The 17,932-nt window shown below is 34.6% G+C and overlaps 1 protein-coding gene across 10 annotated transcripts in view; it reads left to right on the plus strand.

The window, feature by feature from the left end:
- The window catches only part of EHBP1 (EH domain binding protein 1), a 376,969-nt gene that overhangs the window by 181,327 nt on the left and 177,710 nt on the right, over positions 1–17,932 (plus strand). For 7 of the 10 annotated variants that reach the window (XM_059187792.1, XM_059187791.1, XM_059187789.1 and 4 more), the window contains exons 8-10: positions 5,976–6,080; positions 6,723–6,845; positions 11,781–12,021. In XM_059187792.1, the coding sequence (XP_059043775.1) occupies positions 5,976–6,080; positions 6,723–6,845; positions 11,781–12,021 (469 nt within the window). The remainder of the gene's footprint in view (positions 1–5,975; positions 6,081–6,722; positions 6,846–11,780; positions 12,022–17,932) is intronic. The other 3 variants (XM_059187794.1, XM_059187797.1, XM_059187796.1) reach the window with 1 other exon arrangement.

Consider the following 17,932-nt stretch of genomic DNA (forward strand, 5'->3'; position numbering starts at 1 on the left):
TACATCAATAGGGCAGTGGCTAAATGAACTGTAGTATAGTTGACCCTTGAACAAGGTAGGAGTGAGGGGTGTCAACTCCCTGGATAGTTGAAAATCCATTATAACTTTTTAACTCCCCATAAACTCAACTACTAATAGCCTGCTATTAACCAAAAGCCTTATTGATAATATAAACAATCGATTAACCCTTGTTTTATATGTATTATATACTGTATTCTTAGAATAAAGTAAGCTAGAAAAAAGAAAATGTTATGAAGAAAGTCATGAGGAACATACATTTATTTATAGGACTGTACTGTATGAATCGAAAAAAATCTAGTATCAGTGGACCTGCACAGTTCAAACTCATGTTCAAGGGTCAGCTGTATATTCATGAATGGAATGCCTTTCAATAAAAATGAACAGTTATGTTCAACATCATGGATGTATTTCAAAACCATTATGCCGAATATAATAAGTCCATTTGTGTGAAGTTCTGGAAGAAGCAAAAACCAATCCTGTGTGATGGTGTTAGCCTGTGGGTTTGGGGATTGATTGAAAAGAGGCATGAGAAAACTCAAGGGGGTGATGCAAATGTTCTGGATCTTGGGTTACATGGGTGTATACATTTATCAAAATTCTTTGAATTACATAATTTAAAGTTTGTGCCTTTTATGTATGTGCATTTGTAAAATACTGGTAGGTAATGTAAAAATTTTGTAAGTAAGTATGTTAGATTAGTAAGAAAATAAATTCTTTCAACTTGCTGATTTATTGATTAGTGTGATAGCTAGTCTCCAAAGATTGTCTCCAGTGAACCATTCTTCCTATGATTCATGTCCTTTGGTAGTCTTCTCTCTTACATCTGGGCTAGCCCTAAAGTGACACTTTGTAACTTAAAAAGCTAAGTCATAAAGTGCCTCATATCATCTGCCTGGCCCTCTTATAAAGAATGCTTGGGGGGAAAGCCAGCTGCCATGTAAAAAAGTCCAGCTATCCTGAAATGCTATGCTGAGAGGAACTACAAATTAGCTATGTGGACAGGACACTTTGGGAGAGAGATATGCATGGCCAGCATCCACTTGTTCCTGCTTTCTCAACTGAAATACCAAACATGCAAGTACAGAACCTATTTTGGATATCAAGTCCAGTTTAAACTCTTAAATGACTTAGCCCCAGCCACCATCTAACTGTAATAAACCACCCCACTGAGTCCAGTCAACCCTTAGAAGTGTGAGGGATAGTAACTTGTTTTAAGCCACCAAATTTTGGTGTGATGGCTTAAACTCTAACACTTAGATAGGTAAATGAAATATAGCTAGATACATGTATGGATACATAGATAGACATATAGATAAACATATATGATTTAAAAATACAGGTATTTCTGACTCTACAACTATGATGCCAATTATTATGACTCATTCAGTTCATTCACTCCTTCATTCATTCACATGTGTTAAGTTCCAGCCATGCTAAAAACTGCTGTTTCACAGATGAAAGACGAACATGAAATAGATACACAGCTATTTAATTCCATTTTTTGTGTAAGTGTGTGAGGGGAATGTCTCAGGTCATTAGGGTGAAAGTGCCCAGTAGTCAAACGAATCTGCATTTCTGTGTTAGGTTAAGCCAGGAGAGTAGATGAATTTTTCCAGAAAGAGCAAATTTAGGGAGAAAAAAAAAAAAATAAGACCTATGATGGAGTTCTAGGGAATAGATAATATTTAAGATAATATTTAAGAAGTAGAGGGAAGAATAGTTACTATTAAATGAGACCAAGACAGAACTATCAAAGAGATAGGAGAAAACCAGGTGGTACTATTGTCCTGGAAGGAATTTCAAGGAAGGAAGGGCTAATCACATTTATTCATACAGAGTTCAAGTATGATAAGAGCTGACAGGTATCTAGTGTACTTGCCATCTAGACTATACAGTGGTAACCTGAGAGCAGTTTTGGAAAAGGGGATGGGTAAAGGTGGAAATAAAAAAGGTGCAATGAGTTGAAGAACGAATGGTAGGTGAGAAATTGTGGACTACTGTTCTAAAGTTGTTTTCTTACGAGGATTAAGAGAGTCTGACTAAACTAGAAAAGGCTGATGATGGTTGAGGGGCGTATCTAAAAAATTGGGAGGAACTTGATCATATTACTACGCTACTAAGGTTTACTAATTAATTAAGAGGGAGGTGTTGGAGGTCCTAGGGACAGACTTCTCAATGTTATCTTTTCTGCTTTAAGTAGCTCCTCCTTTCTCCATTGTGATGCGCCATGGGATTAAAAATCATATTATTAAACCCATTAGTTATATCCATAAATCAAATATTTATGGACCTGAGCCTGTGAGAAAAATGATATTTTTTGAACCATGATTCTGCCAGGAAGCTGAAAGGTTACCCTCTTAGACCATCTTAAAATGAGATAGAACTGTACTGAATATTATTATGCTTTAGAGAGAACAATGAGGATGCTACAAGATTTGCAGGTAAGTTCTATCTCTAGGCAGTTTATTTTTTCTTCTTTTAACTCAGCTACAGTCTTTTTCAAAAGGAAGACATCACCTACTCTTAATGCCACCACCCCAACTACCTTTTTGGTTCAGTGTGATAATCTCTTGTGGTCAATTTCTATCTTCTTTTGCCTTCCTAACTAAAGGAGAGTCTCAAATTACTTGACCCTTTTCTTTGATTGCCTGCCCCTAATTTAGTTTTCCTTCTTGTTTTCACCAATGTGAAGCAAGTCCAGAATGATACACTGTTGCTATGACTAAGTTTTACAGTACAAGTTTATTGCTCAATTTGAGTAGCACTGGGGTAGAAATTTGTGCTGTTACATAGTATTCTTAGCATTCTTCAAATGTATAAATATTTGGTGAAACCAGACCATAATAAAAAGTAATACACTATTATATAAATATATATATAATTGGGCCAGGAAGGGTTTTAGTCAAGGTAATATACTACTGAGAAAGCTTCCTGCCTAAAACAATTCTGGGGATATATCTTTGTCATAAGTCTTTTAAATTTTTAACTTTTTTCCGATTATATATTTTAAAATACATTGGCTATGGGAAATTAAAAAGACAGAAAAGTGGTTTTTTTGTTTGTTTGTTTGTTTTGGAGAGAGAGGGGGGAAGCGGAAGAGGAAAAGAGAGAATCTAAAGCAGACTTCATGGCCAGTGCAGAGCCTGATGTGGGGCTTAGTCTCACACCCTGAGATCATGACTTTAGTCCAAATCAAGAGTCAGACACTTAACTGACTGAGCCACCCAGGTGCCCTGAAAAGTGCTTTTTTAAAGGGAGAAATACATAACAAAATTATTTTGGGTTCCAGACCAATATCTGTATCTGCCAGTTGAATTATTTCCCTGGAAGTTTCACAGACACTTGTAGCTTGGTATGTTCTGAAGTGAATAGCCCCCATCACAGTAATAGAATACTATCCACATAGTCATCCAAGATAGAGAGCTGGCACTTGTCCTAGATTCCTTTCCCTATCCTTCACATCAAATTAACTGCCAAATCTATATTCTTAATTTATTCTTTAATTAGCAAATATTTATTGATTGCCTCTTTTCTTGGAGTGGTGTTGCTGAACTACTCATCTTCTTCCTTCCTGTCCTGTTTTTTTTCCAAATGCCGCCACCATGTTGCTGCTGGAGTGATGTTTCTAAAATACACATTTTGATTTTTCAGTGGATTCCCATAGTTCTCAGAGTAAAGATCACATTCTTTGGCTTAACCACAATAATCTTAGAATAGGACATTTGCGAACCTCATCTCATTCTGTTTTCCACCTCTGACATCTTAAACCCCATACAACTTGCAGTTCTTCAGATGTGTCTTGTTCTCATTTATCTCCCTTTTGTCCTGTAGAATGCTCTTCATTTCTTCTTTAATAATAATAATAATAATAATGATGATGATGTCTAGGATTAGCTCAAATTTAGATAAGTTCAGAAGGCCTTCCTGACCTTAGAATGAGCTATCTGCCTCCTCTTTTCCAGTTTCACATGGCCTGTAATGCATATCTCAATCATAATATTTATCATACTTATCATATAATGTATAATGCTTCACTTACCTATCCCACAAAAATATAAAGTGATGAGGCAGGTATTACCAAAGATATATAACAAGTTTTTGATAAATATTTATTAAATAGGTAAATGAATTTCTTTGGAGATTGCCTCTTATTATGATTTGAATTAACATTTATTTGCATGCCAAAGAGAGAAAGTATTGGTATAGCTAAACAGAATTACCTTTCACTTTGTTAATATGAATGAAAGTCTAGAAGCGGAAGTTCTAGGAGGAATGGAAAGTTTAGCTGCTGTTGTTAATATTTCTTTTTTCATGCTTCCAAAGTTAAGAATCATTTGCAAATTTTAAATAATATGTAACTAGTATTAAATGAAAAAAGTCAGTCATGCACTGGTAACCACTTAACACTGATCCTCTATCCGTATTTCCTTAAAAATTACCAAGTTATAACTATCTGTGAGAGGTAAAGGATCTAGTTTATGGATGAGCTCTATCTTAATGAGGAGTTTACTAGGTTGAGTGAGAGTGGGGTTTAAAACCATTGGCAGAATAAAATGAAAAAAAAATTTTATAAAGTCTGACTATCCAACTCTTACTATTCAAAATCACTCAAAGAAGTCAACATATGACTCATGTTAAAAGAATTTACTCCTTACGTTCTGTGGTTTATGTGACCATCTCAAGCAGTTTTATTCACGCAAAATGTATTTCTCATCAAGACAAAAATTGAATAAGTTTATCACATTTGTGTATATATTTAGCTCAAAGATCTGTAAAATAACACTAGTATTTCTGACCATCTAATGCTCCAATAGTCATTTACTAAGCCTGTTTCAAAATTAATATGTATTTTTATACAATACAAATTCCCGGAGGACAGTGCCATGTATGTTTTTTTCATCTTTATGTCCCAAGGATAATACTTGGCACAGAGTGATAAATGTTTATTCAACAACAAATGAATGGATGAAGACAAACTTATTACAACTGTGTATTCTGTGATTTAGTTTAAATGAAATTTAGAATGTGTACTTAGATTCATAGTGTTAACACAATTTTTAAAGCTGAATTTACAACTCTTTTCTGTTTTTAACTTTTTTTTCTTTCCCACTGAATAATCTCGACCTGTTTGATTTGTCCTAATGCCTAAGCTATTCCCAGGTTATAACTTTGGAAACAGCAAGGATTAACTAGAATACTCTACTAGGCTTTTGTTATTTTTTTTTCCAGTTAATTTTCACTCAGTGAATGATAATTACACATATTGAGTTGTCCAAAATATATATGACTCATGATAAAAAATTCTGCTTATGCACAAAATGAATTCTATCTTATTTTAATATTTTTCTATCTAACCTTTTGTTTCTTATTGGCTAAATTGTAAGATTTTCTAAAGCTAATACTCAAGAGTTCCCATAAAAGAACAATTGCTGTAGAAAATAGTAGCTGTTGCCTGCTCTTCTTATTATGTGCTGATTTTTAAAATTCTAGAACATGAAACAAGTGTTTTTCTGTTCATGATTCATGTAGATAAACTCTTAAAACCTTAGATTATGTTTATAATATGAAACAAATAATACTTTTTTTCTGTAGTTATCAACGGACATTTTTAATTGTTCTAACATGCATTTAAACCACTGTTTTATAAATACAACAGGAAGTTACTAAAGCCAATGTCAGCCTCTTGAGCTATTATCTTTGTTTTGTGTTTATTAATAAGGATGTTATATTAATAATATAAATTTAACAAAATATTTTCTATTTTAAAATAAGAGTACAACGTCACTTTCCGTTAAATACATCTGCTATAGTCATCAAAATAACATCCTCTGAATGTATTCTCCTGATTAACCAAACATCCCCTCTCTTTGTCTTTTTGAGTAACAGCATGCTTCTATGGCTCTTTAATTAAATGACCTTACCTTACATTTGTCTCGACTGGCTTCTGTTTACAGAAATTGTAAACCAATTGAATGCTCTGAGCAGCTTAGATGAAGATCAAGATGACTGCATAAAGCAAGCAAATATGCCTTCAGCTAAATCAGCCAGTTCCTCTGAAGGTCTAAGAGCTTCTTCCTTTCTTTCTGCTTCTGATTGCCTGTATTTACTGTGACCTGCTACCTCTTGACTTCTGTCTGTATTTATTCGCCGTCAGTTTTGTCTTTGTGCTTTTCCTTAAATGTTTTCTTTGGTAATTTGTAGCGTACCAACAGACAACAACAATACTTACCATCTTTAGCAAAGCCTTATAATAGTATCCTTGATAGGGAGTGATTTAGAAACATCTTTAAGATAATAATTGATTATATAACATGGCATATTTCTTCAGCTAGCTTATGTATTATAACCATACTGTCTTTAAAATATTTGTTTATATTAAACCCATTGAATTATTCATATTTAGAACTGAAAGATATTCTAAGAATCAGCACTTTATTGGATTAAATTAGGCTGATGAAAGTTTCTCTAGTTCATTATCTGATATAATTTTCAAATTAATATACATATATTTGTTTTGTTTTATTTGAAAATGTTGGTATGCTACAAAATACATGAATGGCATTCTGCCAGAGGTAAAATGCTATGTCTTATTATTTGCAGGTATTGTTAGTGTGAATTTTTACAATTTGAAATATTTTTTGAATGATCAGGAATTATACTTAACTACAGTCATAGTGAACTAACACAACGTTTACTTTCAGAGCTTATCAACAAACTGAACTTTTTGGATGAGGCAGAAAAGGACTTGGCCACTGTGACTTTAAATCCATTTGGTGATCCCGATGTAGCAGAATTAAACCCATTTGGAGATCCTGACTCAGAAGGTAACGAGTTTTTTTCTGTACTTTTAAAAGTCTTTATAAAACCAAATTCAGTCTTGTATTGAATCTTGAATTCAATCAAGTATAATCTTGAATTGTAATATAGGAAGAGTTTTTTTTTTTAAGATTCAAAATAATTTTTGTTTATGATGATATTGTATTCAATGCAGTTGATTAACAAATCTGGGTAGCTTCCATTGAATAAAGAAAAAAGAAACCTTTACATAAACATTTACATGGGGTTTATTTTTTTTCATTCCAGTATAATTAACATGCAGTGTTACATTGGTTTCAGGTGTACCAAACAGTGATTCAGCAATTCTATTCATTACTCAGTGCTCATCACGATAAGTGTAATCTGAATCCTCAGCACCTATTTCACCTTTCCTCTCTACCCACCTTCTAAATGGGGGTTATTTTTAAATACTCTAACAGTTTGGTCAAGTTAGATGGTAAAGCTCTAATGTTAGAGATGACCGTGTTTCAATTAGCTGGCATATAGTAAAGTCTCCTTAGATTGGTCTGTCAAGTAAGGCCAAGTTGTGACATGCTAATATTGGGGTTATGGGATGGCTTCTCCCTCTCTCAGTGCCTATGCCCTTTCCTGCAGAGTCCAGTGAACTCCCCCACCCCCACTCCATGTCTTGGGCTGAGAATTATAGTAAGTAGTTAAGAGTAAGTTGTGCATGTAAATAGCATGGAGCAAAAAAGAAGATTGAACACTCCTGCAATCATATATACAACATACTTGTGTGGAATACATCCACAGAATTTTTTTTTTCCTGAGTCATTTTTCTTTTCAAGTAGTTTTGAACTCTTAAAGCCTAGATAAGAACTGTTGAAGAAGTGAGACCTCTGTTTAATTAAACTTTTTTCAAAGTAAATGCAAGAATGATTAACCAGTGTGTACATCTTTTAGACTGCTCTTATGAAATCCTCATGAGCTTTGAAGAATTTTGTTACTACCTGTCATGGTAAAAATGAGGTTTTAGCTTCAAGATTTACTCTTCTTGGAGCAATATCATTTTGTAATCCATTTCTCCTTCTCATCCTTTACTTTCTCCCTTCTTACCAGATTCTAAATTCATAAATTTAATTTAATGAGATTTTTTTGTTGTTGTGAGCGGTATATATTAAGAATGAATTTTAAATAAAGATTTTTTATTTATTTATCAGAGAGAGGGTGGGGAGAGAGCGAGCACAGGCAGACAGAATGGCAGGCAGAGGCAGAGGGAGAAGCAGGCTCCCTGCTCAGCAAGGAGCCCGATGTGGGACTCGATCCCAGGACGCTGGGATCATGACCTGAGCCGAAGGCAGCTGCTTAACCAACTGAGCCACCCAGGCGTCCCTAAGAATGAATTTTAAATGTCAATGGTTGTAATAAATCTTAGAGCGGTATATATTAAGAATGAATTTTAAATGTCAATGGTTGTAATAAATCTACTTCAGCTGCCTCTTTTCATAGATTAGGAAGTGGAGGCCCAGAGGAATTTGCTGATTTGAGCAAAAACTTTAGGTAAATGGAAGTGGAGTTGGAGCTAAGATTCCGAATTACTGTCTTTTGACCATATGGCTTCTTCTCAATTGTATACTACATCCATCTGAGTTTTCTGAGTTTTCAAAATATTACCAAAATATTCTGAGATATCAGTATTTGAGCTTTCCATTTCAAAGTGAAATAAAAATAGTTTTAAAAATATATATATGGCTCTGTTTTTTTCTGAGGTATAGAAAGGAGTAGCACGTAAGACGTAATACAGCATTTCTATTTAGGCGAGTTTAGTCAACCTGATTCAGAATCTTTAACCATGCTTATAGAGCTTAAAAAAAAAAAAAAAAAAAGTGACAACCAATATTTTCTTTAAATATACTCTTCTTTTTTTTTTTTTAAAGATTTTATTTATTTACTTGACAGAGAGAAATCACAAGTAGACAGAGAGGCAGGCAGAGAGAGAGAGAGAGAGAAGGAAGCAGGCTTCCTGCCGAGCAGAGAGCCCGATGCGGGACTCGATCCCAGGACCCTGAGATCATGACCTGAGCCGAAGGCAGTGGCTTAACCCACTGAGCCACCCAGGCGCCCCTAAATATACTCTTCTTATAGTCTTTGGTCTAAGTATTTTCTAATAGAAGAATGCTTGTTTTTTAGAAATAGTTTTTTAATTTTTATTGATGAAAATCTGCATCCTCAAGTAACAAAAGCATTGGAGGAAAAAATAATTTGTTGAGTTGTTTAGGTGGTTCTTTTATTTGCTTTTATAGCTTCAATTCTTCTCTTACATTCATGACATTCTGTGCTTCAGTGACCCTTTTAGAAAGTTGTTAAATGTGTTTGTTAGCTTTTATATAAAATAATCTCATTTTAAACCCTCCTTTGTTGCCATTTCTGTCATCTTCAAGCTGTGCTCTATAGTTTGAATACTATCTTGCTTTTGGTTTTGTAACTGATGAATCTGCTTGGGTCAATTTTTGCAATCCTTTTCCTGAAAGTAAAAAATAAAAATCATTTTCGCTGACCAGTTTTGTCGGTTTCTCAAGCATTTGAGACTTGATATTTCTTTTTTTTTTTTTTTTTTAAAGATTTTATTTATTTATTTGAGAGAGAGAGACAGTGAGAGAGAGCATGAATGAGGAGAAGGTCAGAGGGAGAAGCAGACTCCCCATGGAGCTGGGAGCCCGATGTGGGATTCGATCCTGGGACTCCGGGATCATGACCTGAGCCGAAGGCAGTCGTCCAACCAACTGAGCCACCCAGGCATCCCGAGACTTGATATTTCTTAATAAAAATTGAATAGGCAAAAATTTTCCAGCCTCTTTTCCCCTATAAAGAAAAGAAAATGCCTTGTTTACATTACTATAAAGAATCTAATGAAGTGTTAAGTTTGAATATTATCCTGGTGTTAAAAAAGTTAGTTACTGTGTCTCTTCTCTAGAGTAGTCTAGATTTAAATTTAAATTTAAAATTTAAGATTTATTTAAATTCATTTCAGTATTTATTATGATTTTATGAATTCTCTTTCACACTTTTTAATTGCTTTTGCAAGGTGTATAGCATTTCAGTTCAGAGGTTTTTCTCCAATATAAAGACAAAATAAGTTTTCTGGGCTAATGTCTACAGTGTAAGTAAAAGGAGCTTGACTTTAAAATATAAAAGTCATAAATATGTCAGTCATGAAATTTGTATAATAATTGGATTAAATTTTTTGAAGTCACTTATGAAATAGTTATTTTTCTTGAGAATTTCAGTAATCAGTTTTTTGCCTTCTAGAGTATTTTGTCAGAATTGGATGGCATAAACTTTTAAACTACCCTTTGATTGTTAGCTTTCTTAAACTTCTCCAGTCTGGGAAAACATTGTTTTTATCAGCAGAATCTGTGACCAAATATTGGACAGTTTTATTATAAATTCTAGTTTTGTTTTAAAGCATTAAGACACATTAAAAAAATAAAATATTAAGACACATAAGAAAAAGACTGGTACTAGGCACTTCATAAGTATTGTTGGAGAACATGATGCTATTGTAGTTCTTTTTGTGCTGGGAGTCAGAATTTTATTTTTAAGGGTACCTTGGTTTTCAAAATGAAATTTAAAATAATAAAATTTAGAAAAATTTGGTGTGACATATCTATCAGCTTATCAGTATGACTTTAATGTAGCGCTTTCTACATGAGAATTCTTATGTTAGTCCTTTACATTACTAAATAGAGTACTTTTTGGATCAAAGTTATATTGAAAAAAATCAACCCATCTCATTAAAAGCTCTAAATTTTAAGGTCTTATAGCATACAGAAACCTACTCTTGGAAGGCTTTGCGAAACGAATTCAGTGATACATGGGTATATATTTGATACAGTCCAGAGTGAATTTTTAGTTCCCTGAGTGGTCTCTGCTTCTGTAGCTACCAAAACCAACTTCAAAATTTAATCCACTTTATGTTCTTAAAAACACATGTATTTTATATCAGTTTAAGATGGCAAACTAGTATAGGCAAATAAAATAATAATAGAATTGTCCTCTAGGAAGGTTAAAATTTCAAATATTAGATACTGTAATGCTAATAATATTAAAGACTCCAAGGAGATTCCAAAGATGCCATTTTAGGGGCGCCTAGGTGACTACGTTGGTTAAGTGTCTGACTCTTGATTTTGGCTCAGGTCATGATTTCAGGGTTGTGAGATCAAGCCCATGTTGGGCTCCATGCTGGGTGCAAAACCTGCTTAAGATTCTCTGTCTCAACTATCATATGATCTCCCTGATATGAGGAAGTGGAGATGCAACGGGCGAGGGTATTAGGGGGGTAGGAAAAGAATAAATGAAACAAGATGGGATCGGGAGGGAGACAATCCAAAAGAGACTTTTAATGTTACAAAACAAACTGAGGGTGGCCGTGGGGAGGTGGGTAGGGAGAGGGTGGTAGAGTTATGGACATTGGGGAGGGTATGTGCTATGGTGAGTGCTGTGAAGTGTGTAAACCTGGAGATTCACAGACCTGTACCCCTGGGGCTAATAATACATTATATGTTTATAAAAAATTTTTTTAATTAAAAAAATAAAATCTATAATACTTTGTTGAAAAAAATTTTAAAAAATAATATAAAATAAAATATAATTTTAAAGCTAAAAAAAAAAAGATTCTCTGTCTCCCTCTCTCCATGCCTCCTCCCCCTCTCCCCTGTAAATAAAATAAAATAGAATTAAATTAAATTAAAAAATAAAAATAGCCTGTTCAAAGCTACCGTTTGAGGGAGCAGCATTCGTGGAGAAGTAGACAAAGATCTTAGGTAACACATCTTCTGAACTTAGCCCCTCTAAAATGTATTATTGTTTTGACTCTTTCAGCCTCACTGAGTATTAATTAAAGATTATTTTTTAAACACTAAGAATATAAGAAAATATGAGATAGTATTTTGTTTAATTCATTTTTTGCTATTGTTTTATAGAACCTATCACTGAAACAGCATCACCTAAAAAATCAGAAGAAACTTTTTATAGTAATAGCTATAATCCCTTTAAAGAGATACAAACTCCACAGTATTTGAACCCATTCGATGAGCCAGAAACTTTTTTAACTATAAAGGACTCTCCTCCTCAGTCTACAAAAAGAAAAAATGTAAGACCTGTGGACATGAGCAAGTACCTCTATGCTGATAGCTCTAAAACAGAAGAAGAAGAGTTGGATGAGTAAGTACATTTTATTCTGCAATCATCATAAGTCAGTCTCTTTGTTTAAAGAGATGCTTCTGTAATTGGTATAAAGAGTTCTATCCCAGCATTAATACACAGTTTACAAGTTAGTATCTATCTCATATCCATCTGAATTTTTATGATTTTGATACTTATTCTTATTTTGATACTTATTCTTATTTTGATACTTATTCTTCCACCCTCTTCCATGTGAATGTATGTGCACCCTAAATTAACGACGGAGTATGTTATTGAAATCTCTAGTTAGAATTCCAATTGTGTCTTCCCACAAAAACCACATTATAAATGGTGCTTAAGTGTTTTTAATCAGTTACCGTAGGCATTACACTTCAATAATGTTAGGTTCTCTTGTGGGAACCAAATCGCCATTTTTGATATCGTTTTGATGAGAACACTTGTCAAATGCCAAATAAGACCATAGCAATTATAAATTAGGAATTGCCTTCATTTGAGTTATGATTCTTACCGAAATATGAGTGTTATTGTTACAAGCTCATTTTAAAAAGTCAGTATGATTAGGGCTGCCATTTACTCAAATTTAGGGTGAAGATAGGAGAAGGGTGTGTGCACATGGTATTCTGGAGTTACACAGTCCACAGCCTGTGTGGCTGCAGACTGTGGCCCTGAGTGTGTTAAATAGCAACAACAAAACTTCCACCTCTAGCTGGAGGTGGAAGTAATAGATGAAGTAATAGGCTGGATATAGCTTCTTGTCTTAAAAAACTAAAAAGCTGAATGAAATATATGAAAAAATGGTTTTCAGATATTGTATGCAAATAGCACAGGACAGTGATTTCTGAGAGAACAAAAACAAAAGTGAGCCCTGTGCTTCTCCAAGCTTTATTTAAGGGAGAGAATTTCCAACTCTAGTTTGGGAAGAAGAGCCTAAAAGTCCTAGTAATCTCCATGGATTGAGAAGACAGTTTGGACTTTGGGGGTACTGAGGAGAATAGAATAGAATTGTAGACAGGGTATCTGAGAAAAGAGAGCTACTCAGAACCTGAGTTTCAGAGATCTGTAGATGGTTCCCCCTGAGACTTTAGCTGAGTATTGATGAGAGCAGACATATGAAGAAATTATTAAGGACAAAGAATCTCACAGAAACATCCCTGGAGTTCACCCAGGACCAAGAATAGTTTGTTTCCAAGTGGTTCCTTACACATGGGACATCAAGTCAGGTTCTCATCAGAGTGTCTCAAAAATGTGGTGAGATTAGCCCTGCACTAAAGGCTGTTCTAGGCTTGCCCTAACAGAGCTTAAGAGCAAGGCTCAAAGAATCAGAATATTTCCAAGTAACTTATCTACACGTCATGCAGATATACCAGAGATACCAAAAGGAATACCAAAAAATCCAGCACCCAAAACATAAAATTGACAGTGTCCAACAACCAGTCAAAAATCTGTCAGGCATGTAAAGAAACAGGAAAACCTGACCCATCATGAGGAAGAAACTCAGTCATTAGGTATGGACGCAGGAATGAAACAGGTGATGATGGAATTAATAGAATAGTAATTATATGTTTACTTTTAGTAAGGCTATATGGGTCTTTGTTTTTCTCAGAAATATGTGAATTTTAGTATATGAAGATTATTTAGATCTTGTGAAAAATAGTTATTCCTTTAAAAATACAGTTTAGTAGGAAAATCTTTCAAAATAATGGGGATATTATAGACTGAGAGGGGAATTTTTAAAAAAGGCTCCTGTATCAATCTTGGGAGCAATCGCTTGGTGTTAAGAAAGATATGCCATTTCTTTCCTGTGCATTGGTCAGCTCTTGCTTTGAGCACTATTTTACTTCTGGATGCTACTCTTTACAAGGAGCATTGATGATTCAGAGCATTAAAAGAATAGAGCAACAGAGTCATCAAAATGTCCAGAAACCACATCAAAAGAGCAGTGATTGAGGGCATAGGGACATAGAGATTATTTTAGAAAACTACAATAACCAAATTCAAATATTTCAAAGACTTGCTTGGAAGAATAAAGTAGTTGACTTGTTTTCTGTTGCTTTGGAACTGCATTTCTTAAGCTTTTTCCATTTTACACCACATGGCCTGTGACTCTCACATGTGCTACATGCTTCCATGGGCCTAGTTATATTTTAATAAAACCTAAAAAAGCTCTCATTTTCTATAAGTGCATGGAAATACATGGAAGTGATCAGCTGATTCCAAACCTAGGTTTAGATTTCAATACTGATTAATAACTATAGGGGTTGAAAAAGTTAGCTCAACTCAACTCAACTGCTAAAGTTATATCTGTTTTCTTTGAAATAGCTAATGTGTGATCAAAATAAAATTTCTCATGGGTGGTGTAGGTGCTGAGTAATAGCCACACACCTAGAGTATTTGAATGTAAATATAAACTTTAAGTACAAGCATTCAGTCATTCCAAGATGCATGAGTATTACACAACATACACACACACACCCTGCTCTCTCCTATTAACAAATTAAAGAGACATCTAATGTTTGCTTAAACTTTTAAAATGCCTTATTAAAAACTAAAATCAGAATCACTGGGTGTTTCCTTTTGACCATTCTTTTTTTCCACATGAAAGTCACAGTCTTTACAAGTTTCCCATGAATAAAGAACATTCTAAATTGCTCAATCATCTGAGATTACCAGAGGGAACCTACAAACACTTTAGCTTTTTTTTTTAATAGGAATCTACATACATATTCTGAAGATTGCTCATCAGCTAATTTGAGAGTTCAGGGAGAACTCTATTTCTCCGCCTTTTTTGTCCAAAAGTCTGTAGGTCCAATTATATTAGCAGAAATCTTCCAAAATTTGTTCTTACTTCAATAATAAACTTATGACCTTTCATCGAGTGAAAAGCCTGTATTACTCATCTTCCATTACCAAACTCTTCCTGCATCCTCTGACATAAAACTTATCACAAATGAATAGTGCCGAGTATTTTGATGTGTAAAGCAACCTTCAGAACCTCAGTATATCCATCAGCACTAAGAGAAAGTAAATACCCTTCAGTGCAAGTAGCATGTGTCCTGTGTGCTTAGCAACCACAGGGGTTTTCTCAGTTTCTTGTGTTTGGGAGTTAGTTCAGCCATTAGTTTATGTAGCAAAAATGAAAACTGAGAAAGCAATAATATTTTTTCAAGACATTTATCAAATGACTCTTCCAGCATAAAATTATTTCTGGTATGGTTGTATGTCTATTTCCAAAGAAAAGTTGTCTTTGAATTTTATTCAGAGACTCTACGCACTCATTTAAGAAATGTGTTTTTTCCAAAGAAATGTAAAGTTTCAGAGTGAGAGGGAAAAAAACTACAGATTTCACTGTACCCTTGCTTCGCATTTTATTATTTTTTCAGTATGTCAATCCTATTTCTAATCAACTTATAGTTTTTCTTTCTGTAATTCTTTTTCTTGGATGAATTCTTGTCTTTTTTTTTTTTTTTAAGATTTTATTTATTTATTTGACAGAGATGACAAGCAGACAGAGAGGCAGGCAGAGGCAGGCAGAGAGAGAGGAAGCAGGCTCCCTGCTGAGCAGAGAGCCCAGATGCGGGGCTTGATCCCCAGACCCTGGGATCATGACCCGAGCAAAAGGGAGAGGCTTTAACCCACTGAACCACCCAGGCGCCCCAGATGAATTGTTTTCTAAGCGATGAATAATGTCACTTAAAATTATTCTGTCCAGTTTTCCGCTTAATGTAAAAGATGAATTTTTAGTTCACAGTGAGTTAGTGATGAACTAATCTACTACTCAAGTATATAGTACAAGGATAAAAATAATCTTTACTTATTCAAAGTGATATAGGAAGCCCTGGAACAAGTTATTCAAATCATAGATAATCAACAGAATGTGGAAATTATGCTAGTTGCTTAAGTAGCTTTTCTTTACTAAAAATATTATATATTTTTTAAAATGTGTTGATCAGTAATTACATAATTTATTTTATAGAGAAGGGAGCATGTTCATAACCATATATTTCATATATATTCACTTTTTTATAGCACAGTGTATACTAGTCACTTTTTTATTTTTTTTTATTTTTTTTTTTAAGATTTTATTTATGTATTTGATAGAGAGAGAGATCACAAATAGGCAGAGAGACAGACAGAGAGAGATGAGGAGAAGCAGGCTCCCTGCTGAGCAGAGAGCCCAATGCGGGACTCGATCCCAGGCCTCTGGGATCATGACCTGAGCCGAAGGCAGAGGCTTAACCCACTGAGCCACCCAGGCGCCCCTACTAGTCACTTTTTTAATAGCACCTTTTTTTTATTAAGATATACTTCACAAAACATAAAACCCTGTATTTAAAGTGTACACTTCACTGGTTCTTAGCTAATTCACTGTGTTGTGCAGCCATCACCACAATCTAATTCCAGAGCATTTTTGTCACCCCAAAAAGAAATCCTTTACCTGTTAATGGTCAGTTTCAATTCCTCCCTTCCCCTGCCTCCTAAAACCATTAATCTCCTTTTTGTCCAAAGGGATTTGAGTATTCTGGACACTTCATATAAATATGACGATATCCTGGTTATTCTTTAAGAGTAGGAAATTCAGGGGCACGTGGGTGGCTCAGTCATTAAGCATCTGCCTTCAGCCAGCATCGGGCTCCCTGCTCAGCAAGGAGTCTGCTTCTTCCTCTCCCACTCATCCTGCCTGTGTTCCCTCTCTCACTGTGTCTCTGTCAAATAAATAAAATCTTGAAAAAAAAAAAAAAGTAGGAAATTAATTTTTGTTTTTAAATTCAGTTTTTTTTTTTAATATTTTATTTATTTATTTGACAGAGAGAAATCACAAGTAGATGGAGAGGCAGGCAGAGAGAGAGAGAGAGAGAGGGAAGCGGGCTCTCTGCTCAGCAGGGAGCCCGATGCGGGACTCAATCCCAGGACCCTGAGATCATGACCTGAGCCGAAGGCAGCGGCTTAACCCACTGAGCCACCCAGGCGCCCTTTAAATTCAGTTTTTGTTAGAAATCTCTGATCCATAGGGGAGGGTCATTCAAAGCACTTAGTAGTAGAAGCTTGTCTTACTCTTACTTAGTACCTAGCAAGTGGTGGTGCCTAGCACACTGTTTTCTCACCAGTAGATTATAGGCGTGCAGAGATACTCATTCACTCATTCCCTTAGTCTTTCTGGCAGTGAGGCATGGTCCAGAGCAGCTGGAGTCCCTGGTACCCTGATTTTTCCAGCAACTTCCAATGTTTTTAAGATAACATGACATACCAATTTCATTTTTACTACATGTTATAGTATAAAACAGATTGAGAAACATAGCTCTAATTGTTTCAAGAAAATGTCTGTTTTGATTATGTTTCTAGTAATATGAGTCTTATGATCCAGCTTTGGAAATCAGCTGATTATGAGCTTCCTTTTTACTTGCATTTACCTTCTTTTGACAGGAATACTAATATTCAAGTGATTAGAGGGAGACCCAAGTGGTTTGAAGCAGGCAGAAATAGGAAGAAAAATGATAATATCTAGTTACTTTTGTATACATACTAGATATGTTTTTATAAAAATTACATACAACTGAGTATTGTAAGTTAAATAAAGTGTACCGAATCATACCTGTTTTAAGGGATTTTGTCAGTGTTCTTTGAAGGCTTTGAAGCACACATCCTTTTGCAATATAAATGTCCTTTAACACTTCTTAAGTTGTCTTAAGACTAGCCATATTTACGTAACAAAATAATAATAATGATTATTGTGGCAGCTACCATCTTACAAACTGTTACGGTTGTTTATTCTAGACAGACCTAACCAAGACGAGTTTTTTAGAATATCACCTAATTAATTAATTGAGTTAGATTGAAATGGGTCTGTTTAATTCTGAAACTTTTTTAATCGTTTTTAAAGATTTTATTTATTCATTTGACAGAGATAGAGAGCACAAGTAGGCCGAGCAGT

Source organism: Mustela lutreola, chromosome 9, assembly GCF_030435805.1.
Source record: "Mustela lutreola isolate mMusLut2 chromosome 9, mMusLut2.pri, whole genome shotgun sequence".
Lineage (NCBI taxonomy): Eukaryota > Metazoa > Chordata > Mammalia > Carnivora > Mustelidae > Mustela > Mustela lutreola.